This window comes from Rhipicephalus microplus, chromosome X (genome assembly GCF_043290135.1).
Source record: "Rhipicephalus microplus isolate Deutch F79 chromosome X, USDA_Rmic, whole genome shotgun sequence".
Taxonomy (NCBI): domain Eukaryota; kingdom Metazoa; phylum Arthropoda; class Arachnida; order Ixodida; family Ixodidae; genus Rhipicephalus; species Rhipicephalus microplus.
This window is the reverse complement of record NC_134710.1, coordinates 88808509-88821738: the sequence shown is the minus strand read 5'-3', so window position 1 is coordinate 88821738 and position 13230 is coordinate 88808509. Positions and strand designations below refer to the sequence as shown.

The following is a 13230-nucleotide window of genomic DNA, read 5'->3' as shown; positions in this document are numbered from 1 at the left end:
TTTTTGAAACACATTGTGATCACTCTGTGCTTACTTCTGCGAGGAGCAATGAAAGCCAAGAGGCCCCAAGCTCGAATTACCCGAGCTTGAGTTTGCCACCTTTCACAGTATTATTATTATAGTTTTACTCAGTACCGTATAAAGAAGCCAGCAATTATTGAGATCACGTATTACAATATTGGTGTCTTGGCAGAAAGACCTAAAACCATTTCGTGTCCAGTGACGACGATAGTCTTAGCTTCCTCTCTAAACGTTCATTAGTACTTCATGCGAAGAGGCATGATAACCTATGAAAACTTCTTTAGAGCCGAATAGTCAAGCAAATTGAAAGCGGGTATTAGGCATCACAAATGAGTTGTAGTAAAACTATTATTGCTATAGCAACACCAATAACAGTACAGATGAATTTATGAACCCAGACATCGCCATGAAGTTCAAGTACTTTAAGTCTGGGCTCTGCGCTCCGTTTGCTGTTGGCGCAGAGACAGCGTTTGTGGGCATACGGCGTGAAGGATGATGGGGTGGAGGTACCATATGTGCAAGGCGCAAGGCACTATGCAATGAAAAAAAAAGGAAATTCAAGCAGACAAGAAATGGGGTGTTATATTGCTCATTTATTTTCGCATGTATTGCCGTACACATAATCTGTGCAGTGTTATTTGGTGCATTTATTTGTTTTTACACCCTATATACGAGCACGAGCTCTGAGGATGCTTCTGTGATGAATGGTAATAATAGACACGGCACAACCATCATTCCTTTCAGTCTTCGTTGGCACCTTCGTTCCCATAAAACAGGCGACATTCTTCGAGGTGCTTGGCCTCTTCCTGAAATGATCAGAGGTATTTCGCGCAGCGATGAGCCCAATACGAAAGAAAAAAAAACATGGTACCACAAAAACCATGTGATTCTAGTGCATGACCACAGCTATCACAAAAAAAAAGTGGAACGACTTTAAAACCTCCGTCTCTCATTTGACTGCGTACACGCGTTCTGTGTATTTTGTGCCAAAGCGGATGCTTCGTGCTCTAGGGTGACATGGAAAATACTCACTAAGAACGTGTCACGGTGCTCCGATGGTTATTGTGCAACCATACGTCACAGGATCGAAACTAGGCCTTGATGGCCGCTTTTTGATGGAGACAAAATGCTAGAGGACCACATGCTCAGCTTCAGGTGCGCGTTAAAGAAATCTCGTTGGTGACAATTTGCGGAGCCCTACACTGCTGCGTCTCTGATATACATATAATAGTTTGGCACGTGAAGCTCCAATAATTACTAGAATACTCAATCGAAGGAATGGTTTATACTAGCTTTCTATCACAATAGGTTGCGTGCAATTCAATAGGATATGGGAGCTCTATACCGACAAGCACGGTACGTTACTTGAAGTTATAGTTGCGCACTCCATGTACCGAGTCTTAAGCATGATGGCCGTTCCTTGTTCCCTAGCCACCCACAAAAAAAACATCTGTTGTTTCTGCCGATGTTGTTGCTGCATTTCTTTTATATGCACTTGAACGTTAAAGACTGAGTAAATTGCACGGATATTCTCTGTGTTGCTTGTAATCCACTGTTTCGTAAAAATGGGACGATTACGCCACTCGGGAAAGGCGTTAACGTGAAGTACGAAAAAATGCGCGAATCAACAATATATTTTGAAGCAGTGCATCTCGTAATAAATCAAGTAACTGCAAGTATTTATTGGAAACCATCCATTCAACCACTAACCCACTATTTCCTGATTACAACGTTCCTAATACTGAAACAGTCGTTTTCTGAAAGAGTGATGGTTGGCTAAGTCGTCAGGAAAAGATTTACAAACGTCGCCTGAAAATTATTTGTTGCGCTTGAGCTATATCCAGAAAAAGTATTATAACGGTTCGAACATGACCTTGAAAGATTCAAAGTTTTGCATTGAGCTTGTTGCCACAGCACACCATGGTACTATAGGGTGTAGTACAGCTAACACACGACGCGAGAGAACACAAAGGTTACATACGACCTGCGCGAATGTTAGGGCCAAGTGATTTTCTTCTTCACCATGTCGTGCTGTGTTAGGTACGCTAAACCCTAAGCCTATGCTTGTAAGCTTCGTTTCACAGAGCCTATTTTAGCTAAGATGAAGGTTTGGTGCAAGTTCTAGCATATAACAGCTGTGATAACATCACTGTCAACAAACTTGGCCTCATTTTTATGCAAAGGCAGAAATTTTAAGGGCATGGCCATTCACTTGAGCTCAGTACTTCACAGCCAGACTGGGATCAAAACTTTGAGTATTGCGATAGACAATTTTTTCTAAACAATTCAGTCAAGTCTTGAAAAACCTCGAAGAAGATATTGGAGAGCACGCAATATGTGCAAACTAAGTAGACGCTTTCATGCTACAGAATCAATCGCACTCGCACGCAATTTTTTTCTCGAGCAACGACAGAATAGAGAGAAACGAGGCTCGCGTACCAGCAGAAAATGCCGTAGTTTGATGATGGCTTGTGCCTCTTTCTGAGAGCATATCTCAGAACGCTTGCCCGGCTGCCAGTTTTTGGAGAAAGTGATTTGGCTGTAGGCCCCTTGCATCACCAGCAGCGTCGCCAGGAGCAAGACCACGGAAAGCTTGAAGGACACCGATGCCATGCCGACGGCAGACGCCGTTCGATCACCTGTCGAGAAAAATTCAATTGGGGTGCTGTATCGTACGCCACGACATCAAAATGGTTGTCTGAAACACTATTGCAATGATAAGTGCGTTCATATTCACTATACTATAATGGATGCAGTATGTTTTTTGGGTATCCAAACAGGAGCACGAAAGAAGACAGGAGTGAAACGGTTTTTTCAAGTAGTAGCTAACTACGCGGAAAGAAGGTAAATGAAGTGCTGTTTGAGAAATTCACACGTAATACAAACGTACGTACAAGAGACCCTCTTTCTCGTTTCGGAGATATCAGTCACATTCGCTTGCATATGTTAACTGTAAAGTAATTTACTGAAATCTACCAGAAAGGTAACGCCTATAGTTTTCACAGACATGCAAGTATAAACTCACAAAACGGCAGTGTCAGGTTCTCTAGATAACAGTTAAATGAAGGATGGTGGGATATGGCCGTGCACATTGGAACAACGACGGCGCAGAGGAGTATACAAAAACGCTAGCGTTGTGTTTGTCTATCCTTCTGTGTCGTCCTTGTTTCGACATGCGCTTCTACATTCCATCATGACTAACTACCCCCCTAATACGCCATAAAATTAAAGAAGTTTGGGGCAGGCTTCGGCAACAGTGCTTGTAAGTTATCATATATGAACCATGAATAGCGTTTTTTCTGATATTATTATAATTTGTTGCCATGTAACGAAACATCGAGAGAACAAGCGCAAAATGCGATTTGTCCAAGACCCGAGAGCAAGAAAATGGTAAAGCCTCTTCAGTGGAGTACTGATAGCTTGAAAAGTGAAGTTTTCATACCAAGTACAAGGCGAAGCAACCTTCGCTTGGCAAAGCACTCGTCCAACTCGGAGACTGCATGTTCGTTTACTTTGCCTGCTATTGTTTCCATTTCTATGTCCTTTTTTTCTCAATTACCAAGGAACTTTCTAAGCCATTAACAATTAACAATTCAGCTATAAGCCCAGTGTCATCGCGTTTCACCACCAGTATGTGTGAACTAGCTCTACGCTATAGATACTGTAAAACGTTTACGCGTTTATAATGCACATATCGTCGGGTAAAACTTTAATGAAATCTGTGCTACACACTCAAACGAATCCTTGCGCGGTTCTTAAAGAAAAATGCATGAAGAAAAAGACATATATTCAAGAAAAAAGTACAAAGCAGAAACAAAATGGCACGTCTTTTCAATGCTCCTCGGCATAATTGGATAATAGGTTGTGATTACCCGCCAGCGTAATTTGTATATTTTATCAAGCTTGCGTTCCCGTGCACAGCCATCAATCACAGGGTTACAGTTCGCCATAAGCTGAGCAGCCGCGTTTACTGTCACCTAGATATTATCACTTCATGAAACCACAACGCTTTTAAAGTATATAGCACATGACATAACACACATTAAGCGCTGGGGTGTGAAAAGCGTACTGTATTTTAAATTCTCACCTTAGATCCACTTGTGCGGTCAGTACAGCCCGGGCGAGTTTCAGGCGTATATGGTGAAATATGTCTACTCCCAGCCCTCGGGGGCGCCTTAAATACAGTTCTCGTGGAAACGTCCAGTCTCCTCATTGGATGTTGGCAGGGCGGCCACACTTCAAAAGGTGACGTCACGAGCCTAGAGTGCGCCGGGCTGTCCGATGTGAAATCGCCTAAGCCGACAAAGAAGCCAAATACTGCGCGTAAAGAGCGGAGGAAGTCGAAAAATGCCTCTAAGGGAAAGCACGACATGGTCAAAGAACTCCCAAACGTCCTCAATACATCCGGGGAAGATTTCGTTAAGAAGTGTCTCACTTATTCAGGAGACGAGTCGAGGTTGCCGCTTGGGCTTCGGCATTCTCGATTTGATTTTCACTGGTGTACATCTGAAGAATCTGTGGACGCGGCCCAACGAAGGTCCACACCTACAGCCAAAGAAAAAAAATAAAAAAATACACAGGCATCAAAGTACCAGACCAAAGCCAAAGCTTTGCACATCGCTCAGCAAACTGCGTGGTTCAATAAGCGTTAACCTGATGATCGCCTCTGAAGTCCACGCCATGGTGTCGTTATTTTTGAGAGATGGGTAAAAGTTACGTGGGTGCCTTTTGGGTTCTGGAGTCCTTTTCCATCATAAATGTCAGGATGTATACCTTCACAAGCGGCAGTTTGGCCACATAGCTGGAATTGCATTCCTTCTGGGCAACATCACGTTTAAATCGCGATATTTTGCACTCATAAGATATGCAAAGCAAAAAGCTAAACTTTACCTGGCACCCTTCCGACATGGCGACGCAAAGCGGCCAGTTTTCTTTGAACTTAGCCCGTTAGAATTTTTTCTTCTATATATATGCATATATCAATAACAAAAGTCGGCATTGCTAGAAACGTTTCGCCATATAAAAAATATCGGGAAAGCTGTACCTACTGAAACAGATTATTGAGCTGCAAAGGAATGCCACAGACTATAAAAATCTATAAGTGACTCCGCTCCCCTTGAGAAAGTGCCTGGTTGGACACTTGTAGCGCCAACGCAATTTTTTTAAGTGTTTGGACCGTGACTCAAACAAGCCGACAAAAGTGACGCATTCCGACAGCACATTCGCTCACGCACAGATTTCCGGTTTAAGATGTGTGAAGTTGCAATTTTTTTTTAGTTTCATCGTTTGTGAACTATTTCATCCACTCGCACTCGGCGCTGTCCCTTGCGGGACGACCGGGATTTACGGCGTGTGGGTGCGTGCTTGGCGTTCCCAAAGACGACGCCGCCTCTCTGTTAAGACCTAAGTAGAAACACACATTGACAGTCGTTCACTACTTACCGGAATTCACTCCTCGCCAGGAAAGCGAAAAGAGCTGTTGACGACACGGTGTTCTTGGTTTGGCGCGGAACAACTGTTGCTCGCTAGGACCGTGCAGTAGCTCACAAATGAGTGAATTCACAAATCCAATACGCGATGTTTATCGCACGAAACTGGCCTTTCCGTTTGTCCTCCTCCTTTTAACCTACCATTTGGAAGAATTATTGGCTAGTCATGCGATGTCAGCCAACCGACAAAATTGAAGGACGCTTAGTAATATCCAAAGTGTGCTCGAATGTCTGCGGTCATTCAAATGACTATGCCAAGTCTTTTTTTGCGTGTATAGCTTTCGGTATAACATTTCATCATCATCATCATCATCATCATCATCATCATCATCAGCCTGACTACGTCCACTGCAGGACAAAGTCCTCTCCCATGTTCCGCCAGTTAACCCGGTCCTGTGCTTGCTGCTGCCAATTTATACCCGCAAACTTCTTAATCTCATCTGCCCACCTAACCTTCTGTCTCCCCCTAACCCGCTTTCCTTCTCTGGGAATCCAGTTAGTTACCCTTAACGACCAGCGGTTATCCTGTCTACGCGCTACGTGCCCGACCCATGTCCATTTCTTCTTCTTGATTTCAGCTACGATATCCTTAACCCCCGTTTGTTCCCTAATCCACTCTGCTCTCTTCTTGTCTCTTAAGGTTACACCTACCATTTTTCTTTCCATTGCTCGCTGCGTCGTCTTCAATTTAAGCTGAACCCTCTTTGTAAGTCTCTAGGTTTCTACTCCATAGTTAAGTACCTGCAAGATACAGCTGGTATATACCTTCCTCTTGAGGGATAGTGGCAATCTACCTGTCATAATTTTGGTATAACATTTGGCATTAGGCAAATCCGCATTCTTGGAACGTTTCTTCGAACCGCTTGCCGTGCAATTGCTCGCTGGCGCACCTGCCTTTCTCCTGTGAAAGACGATCGCGCTAGCTGGTTTCCGCTCAAACCCCAAGCACTGTTTATCGCAAATGTATCGCAAATGTGAGCACTATGCATAATAATAATTACAGGCTCGTCGTCACTGTTAATATTGCTATGTCTGGCTAAGCAGCGATGTCAGAATATCGGACGAAATTTACCTGGACATTCAAGTTTCCGAAATGAAACCAGCGACACAATTGTGAGTCTGAGAGATGATTTAGACTCCAACCAAAAGTTTTGAAAAGAAAACCCGACGTTTCGAAACCGACTTGGTTCCTTCCTCAGGGGGTTACGGCGGGACGACGTAGCAGTGGCGTCTTCAAAGCACTCGTGGGGCGGATACTGACCCCCCCTCTCTCTCTCTCTCGTTTTTCCGTGGAGTGAAATGAATGTGCATACACTGGGGGAAGGGTTCCGAGAGAGCGTTTGATGTTATGGGCTGTCCTCTGTATGTGCCACGACTCGAGTAATAACCTTCTCCTCCAGTTCGGCTCGGTTTCAAGGATGGCCGTTGCTTCGAAATTTATCCGGTGATCCAACGTTTCCGCATGTTCGGTGACTGCACTGCGCTCTTTGTAGAGCTTCCGCACATCGTTGGCATGTTGCTTCAGTCATTCCGGTAGGTTTTTCGTCTCGCCATTATACGAAGAGGAGCACTCGGCACACGGAATTTTGTAAACGACACCGGAAGTCCTGTCCATTGTTGGCTGGTCTTTCGAGCGAGGAAGGAGGCGGCCCAGCGTACACGAAGGCAACTACGTGATGCGAACCCCTTCCTTCTTGAAGATCCGCGCCAACATCTCGCTGGTTCCCTGAACGTATGGGACGGGTGCGCGGTTCGGGGGGCTGTCAATTAAGGTTGATTGGGGTTTTCGTATCCTGTGTTGTCCTGCGCGGCGGATGGTGGCTCAAATGAAGATTTTTTGAGTATCCGTTTTTTCTGGGGTCCACAATTACGTGGACCTTTTCTTTTTTTATTCGCTCCGTGTCAATGGAGCCTCTCCCAGTTTTATACCCAACCAGACAGACTTCTGTCGAATGTTTAAATTCAATTGTGAGTCTGTATCATGACTGGGCGCAGACGGACGTATGGACGTAAGCATGCGGCATTAAAGGTTTTCGCCTTTATACAACACTTATGTATATAACGACAGCTTACTAAATTTCTCCGTTCGTATTAGGGGCGTCCAAGGTCTACTTTTACGACGCTGCAATAAATTATTGAGTCTCAGGAATCCCTTTTACAAAAAGCCACTGAGAGTACAAGCCCTTAGAACCATTCATTCTGATGGACCTAAATGTGAAGGAGGTTGCACATTATGCAAAATACTTATGCGGACAAATATGCTTGCAGCAACGGCATTTACCCGTACAGTACTGGGCCAGCGTAATCTTTCGTGGAATGCCATCGAGAGCTCCACCCCACCGTCATCTCCCGTGAGAACGTAACTTGATTAATACAATAATAATATCTGGGTTTTAACGTCCCGAAACCGCCATATGATTATGAGAAACGTTGTAGTGTAGAGCTCCGGAAATTTCAACCACCTGAGGTTCTTTAGAGTGCACCAAAATTTGAGCACACGGGCCTACAGCATTTTCGCCTCCATAAAAAATGCAGCCGCCGCAGCCGGGATTTGATCCCGCAACCTTCAGGTCAGCAGCCGAGTGCCTTAGCCACTATATAGACCACTGCTGGGGGGCTAACTTGTCTTCCCATGACATCGCAGCAGCTAGGGGTGTACAATCATAGATCAAGCTTGTCTGTTTTCGATGCAAAAACCAGCAAAACTGTGATGGTTGCCATCAGTGCACTTTCGTATTGTAAACACAGTACTTGCATGTTACGAAATTCCCACCTTTCAACTAAATTTTGCAAACAAATATAAAAAAACAGGTTCGGTCCTAAATCGAAATTCTGTTTTCTAGAGCTGCTTCCCAGAGTTAGCTCAGCTCTAAAGCCACCTCTTAGGACTATTTTTATGATCAATGGCTTCACTAACAGTGAGCTAACTGAGGTAGTGGGCTAGTTGGTTTTTCATTATTGAAAAAACTTCGCTATACAGTTGCTGCGAAAAACAAAGGTGAGAGAGAAGACATGAAATGAAGTGAACAGTATAGATGCTGAAACTATCAACTGGAATTTATTCACAAAACTTGGATGAAAGACCCCAATACGAAGAAATAAGAATGCCGAACATGTCAACTAAAATATACGTTGAACGTGAATTATACGCCTCGTATATATTATTCCACTAACATGTGCCAGGCATATGTTGGGCAATCGGGAAGATGCCTCAAGGAGCGGTGATAGAGCTTCGCTATGCATGCCAGCAGACGGCAATCACAGACAACCTTTCCATGCACTTCAGGAAGTGTGGGTGAAGTCCAATGTTAAAAAAAAATAACAGTTCTCGCCAAATCAATGAATAAGACTACACGCGAAACTTGGGACCATGAAAGCGCATGCGTCAGTTTCAGCTCCATTCTACTACCCCTCCCCCCCACCCCCGGATATCGACTTCATTAGAAGCCAGATATAGCAATTGAAGTGGCTTACTAGGATACTAGGAAAAGAACTTTGAATCAGCGCCATATCTCGTAATCGTAATCACCGCACGTGTAGCATCTGAAAACGATTGAGCAAGATTGCCACCTCCCCTCCCCCTACTGTGCTAGCTTCTTTCCTCCAAGTTTTTTCAATAAATTTCCGTTCATAGTTTGCGCGTGTAGTGTCCACTTGTAGTGTCCGCTTGTAGTGACTCCTCACTAACTTCGTTTTTCACAGCAACTGTAGCACAATTTTTTCAATCATAAATTAATAATTCTTCGACACAATCGTGTTTGACCACGCAAACAGTTCAACGATACCGCAGATGATGCTTCGCTGTGGTCACAGTACTCACCAACTTGTTTTCTTTTTTCTATCATTCTGCGCGTATACTTAAAAGCATTAACCTTGTGAACATCGTGCCCCGTATTCTATCACAAGTAACTATGCTTGCCATTATCCAGCGTACATTTCGCCACGCGGCGTGATCTCGTCGTGAATTAGCGTGAGGAATGCTCAAGGCGAACTCTAAGAGCATTTAATCGGCACCACCATGGCTCCTATCATCACCTTGTTTGCGTAATTTTTACAGCAGGGCTGCTAAGCCCACCGCTTGTCTGGTTTGCGAGGTTGATAAAAAACTATCATCATGTCGCTGCAGCTACGTAAAGCGAGGTTAAGGCTACGTGTGCTTATACTTACGTTATGCCAACGCAAGCATAGCCAAACCTTTTTAAGCCTGGCTTAGCAAGTAGTTACGTACTTATCTAAAAAATACAATAATTAAACTAGTCTGATCAGTCTAATTAATCTGAGCAGGGATTATGGTCTGCCCAGGGATGTCTAACTCAGCAAGACGAGCAAAGCTGAGCCTAATTAGAGTTTATTAAGAATGAGCCTAGTCACTGCTGATTAAAATATTTACCTAATTGTGTCTTGGTTTACCTGGAATGCTAACTAATCAAAACCAAGTCTCAAATATGTAGATTAAGATAAGTAATTGTAAAATAACTTGTTGTTGGGCCAGTTGGTAGAACATCAATAAAGGCCGACAGCATATACTATCAAGACATGCAGTCTATCGGTTATAGACTGTGAGATAATAAATTGTGTGTATTGATAATGTATGCTGTTGGCCTTTTATGATGATAATGCACGCATGTGCCCCATGTATCTATTCAAGCCTTAGTGCTATGAATAAATCAGTTGGGAGTAAACACTGTGTGTGTGTGTGTGTGTGTGTGTGTGTGTGTGTGTGTGTGTGCGTGTGTGCGTGTGTGTGTGTGTGTGTGTGTGTGCGTGTGTGTGTGTGTGTGTGTGCGTGTGTGTGTGTGTGTGTGTGTGTGCGTGTGCGTGTGCGCGTGTGTGCGTGTGCGTGTGCGCGTGTGTGCGTGTGCGTGTGCGCGTGTGTGCGTGCGTGCGTGCGTGTGTGTGGGCGCGTGCGTGTGTGTGGGCGCGTGCGTGTGTGTGGGCGCGTGCGTGTGCGTGTGTGTGTGTGTGTGTGTGTGTGTGTGTGTGTGTGTGTGTGTGTGTGTACTCAAATATGTTTAATTAAGATAAGTAACCTAATTCACCAGACTAGATCACCCGAGTTATAATTAAGACTAGGTTTATTAGTGATGCAAGGTAATCGACCACAAGTCTCGTGAAAGCGAGGCGTTAACCACTGGGCCACCCCGGCGCACAACCCCAAGTCTCATATAAGCAAATCAGATAAATGAAGCTAAATATCCTAATAAGCTAATTAGGATATTTATTACGTTGCTGCGATTGCCAAGTGATTGCCAGTCTAAGCCTATCGATACTCCGCCAATACTCGTGATTTTTAATGTGATCAGGGGCACACTTCGTGCACCGGCGTGTGAATGCATGCTGGCCTGTAGTTAAGCCAGGACCAGCTGAGTGCCGACCAGCTGTGCTCGGCCCCAGCCTTGCCCGACTCATAGTGAGCTGCGCTTTTTTTTTTCGTTATGAAAATAAAGGTGTCAATTGAAGCGTTTGGTACGTCGCGAAATATCGAGAATCGCTGTAAACCTTTGACAACGCAGAAAACGTTCTACATAAATAAGATGTCGCCTACCAAATTTAAACATGGGCAGCATTTCAAGACGATGATGGGGGGAACGTGGTGAGTAGAAATATTGCCCGTTTTTAGGTGTTTGCCAAGCATTCAGATTTTTTTTCTAGTGACTGATGTTGTGCTAATTAGAGACAGCTAGAACATCATGGTTCTTGCAGCAAATCAACAGTGCGCCGTGATCATGGAAAATACATGACTTGCCCGCTAACGACCAAAAAAAAAAAAAACTCTTCCGGCTGAGTTACAACGAGGTGATCATCCGGTGTACATGCGGGAGTGTTTGGTGGGTTACAACAGGCCATGTACCACGGCTGTTGTCTTTTTTTTTTTTTTTTGCGCGCGGTGTTTGAGCGCGTCCATCAAGCTAGTTCGCCAGGCCGGTGAGTTACTGACGCGATCAGATGCGCCAATAAACTGTCTAAAATGTCACTAAGCTGGTACTTTTTTCTTATCAAAACATATTTACGGACTAGTTGGCTCCTGCTTCATTCAGATCTTTACAACGCAGAGCAAATCTAAAAAAAAATTATCACTGACGGGTGACGTCGAGACAACTCGCGCCTATTGTGCATCAAGTAAGGTTGTTTCACTCACTCACTCACTCACCCTCAAGGTCGAAGCAATGAATGCGATATGAACAAATCGTAATGTTATGCAATGTGGCTGGCAGCTAACTTTTGGATCCGATATCGCGTAACTCCAGAAAACACCGGTGTTCGAGAATAGGGCCGCTGCATGGAGAAGTGCAATTTTCGCACAGTCTCTTCACGTCCAGAGCGCGGCATGCAGAAGGGTATACGAGCCGACCACAGGTGCCTGTTGAGTTGGTGTGCGCGCAAGCGATCGCGACTGCCCCCATAGAATCAATCGTCACAGCCACTCGAGCGAGACACACCACCGTTCCTGCGTCTCTTCATGTTCGTTAAAAACTGTAAAGGCGTTCCCTCGGCTTCAGTATTTCACAGCTGGTCTAACACGTGGTGGAATCCTAATATCGCATGCACATTCCAAGTGATGTAAATAGGCCGGCTCGTTTGATCTCTGCTTTAGCAGCGTTCATCCACCCCGCTCGCGCGCGTTTACCCACGAGTAGAACATACGGTATACGTGGGGACATATTATTAATTACGACTATGTACGGAACGTGATGGTAACGGCAAACATTCATCGAGAGTGTCCATATAACTGCTATCGTACTGAAAAAGATGGGCTCGATAGCTGTGCCACAGTGCAGAGTAGTAACCCGCTTACCTTTGCCGTGCAGGTGTTCACGCTTGTTCTCTCGCACGTGCTGCATGCCTGGGTTATCGTTCGCCACCCCCGAGACACCGTCAACATGCCACTACCAAGGAAGCGAACGGCAAATTCGAGCCTTCTGCCGGTCAACGCCCCTTACCCAACCGGAAGCTAGCACCTTAACCTACCAGATGGCGCTAACCTTCGAACTCTCGGTCCTCACTTCACCGTGGGTAGCCGCATCGCCTGGAACATCAACTTTCTCGTTGCTTACAAAAGAGCTGCGATCAACCGCGTCGCCTTGTGAGCTGTGCCACAGTGCAGAGCAGTAACCCGCTTACCTTTGCCATGCAGATAAATAAACAATATGCTCTGTTCTCAAAAAAATCAAGCAACTATTTGTTGCTGCTGCTGCCGAGCTCACAATATTGCTATTTGATTGTTGTTTAATGTATTGACGTCATTTGTTCCTTTTTCATGAAATCTGGCGACGTCGAGCCAATTCCGAGTCCTAACTCAGCTGCTATACTCGATGAATTACATAAAATGTCAGCTGGTCAGTCGAAACTGATTTCAAAAGGGAGTGACCGGAAAAATAAACTTCTAACCACAAATCAAACTATCGCCCACTTGAGCCAGTGCATGAATGATGTTGACAAACATTGTCAGAGCTTTCTTTTGCTTCGCACAGAAGTAGACAACATTCAGTTCAATACTAACCAAACAAGCCGTCAAATATTAGCACTCGAGGCACGTCTCGACGATGCCCAAAATCGATCGTGGCGAAATAACTTCGTAATTTATGGCCTCCCCGAACCTAGTAAACCGGAAACTTATACCCACAGCGAAGAACTGGTCATACAGCATTGTCGTTACCACCTTGGCCTTACATTAAATCCAAAATAAATTGAAAGGGTTCATCTTCTAGGCCGTCACTCT

The 13230-nt window shown here is 44.7% G+C and overlaps 1 protein-coding gene across 3 annotated transcripts in view; it reads right to left on the bottom strand.

Moving 5' to 3' along the window:
* LOC119175439 (uncharacterized) overlaps nt 1-12443 on the bottom strand; it is a 196527-nt gene extending 184084 nt beyond the window's left edge. The window contains exons 1-5 of one of the 3 annotated variants that reach the window (XM_075877258.1): nt 12307-12443; nt 4457-4566; nt 4109-4314; nt 2461-2660; nt 595-827 (exon numbers count right to left, since the gene is read on the bottom strand). In XM_075877258.1, the coding sequence (XP_075733373.1) occupies nt 762-827; nt 2461-2634 (240 nt within the window). In that variant the 5' untranslated portion in view covers nt 2635-2660; nt 4109-4314; nt 4457-4566; nt 12307-12443 and the 3' untranslated portion in view covers nt 595-761. Of the gene's footprint in view, nt 1-594; nt 828-2460; nt 2661-4108; nt 4567-12306 lie in introns of those variants that run through there. The other 2 variants (XM_075877257.1, XM_075877259.1) reach the window with 2 other exon arrangements.
* Between the last annotated feature and the right edge of the window lie 787 nt (nt 12444-13230).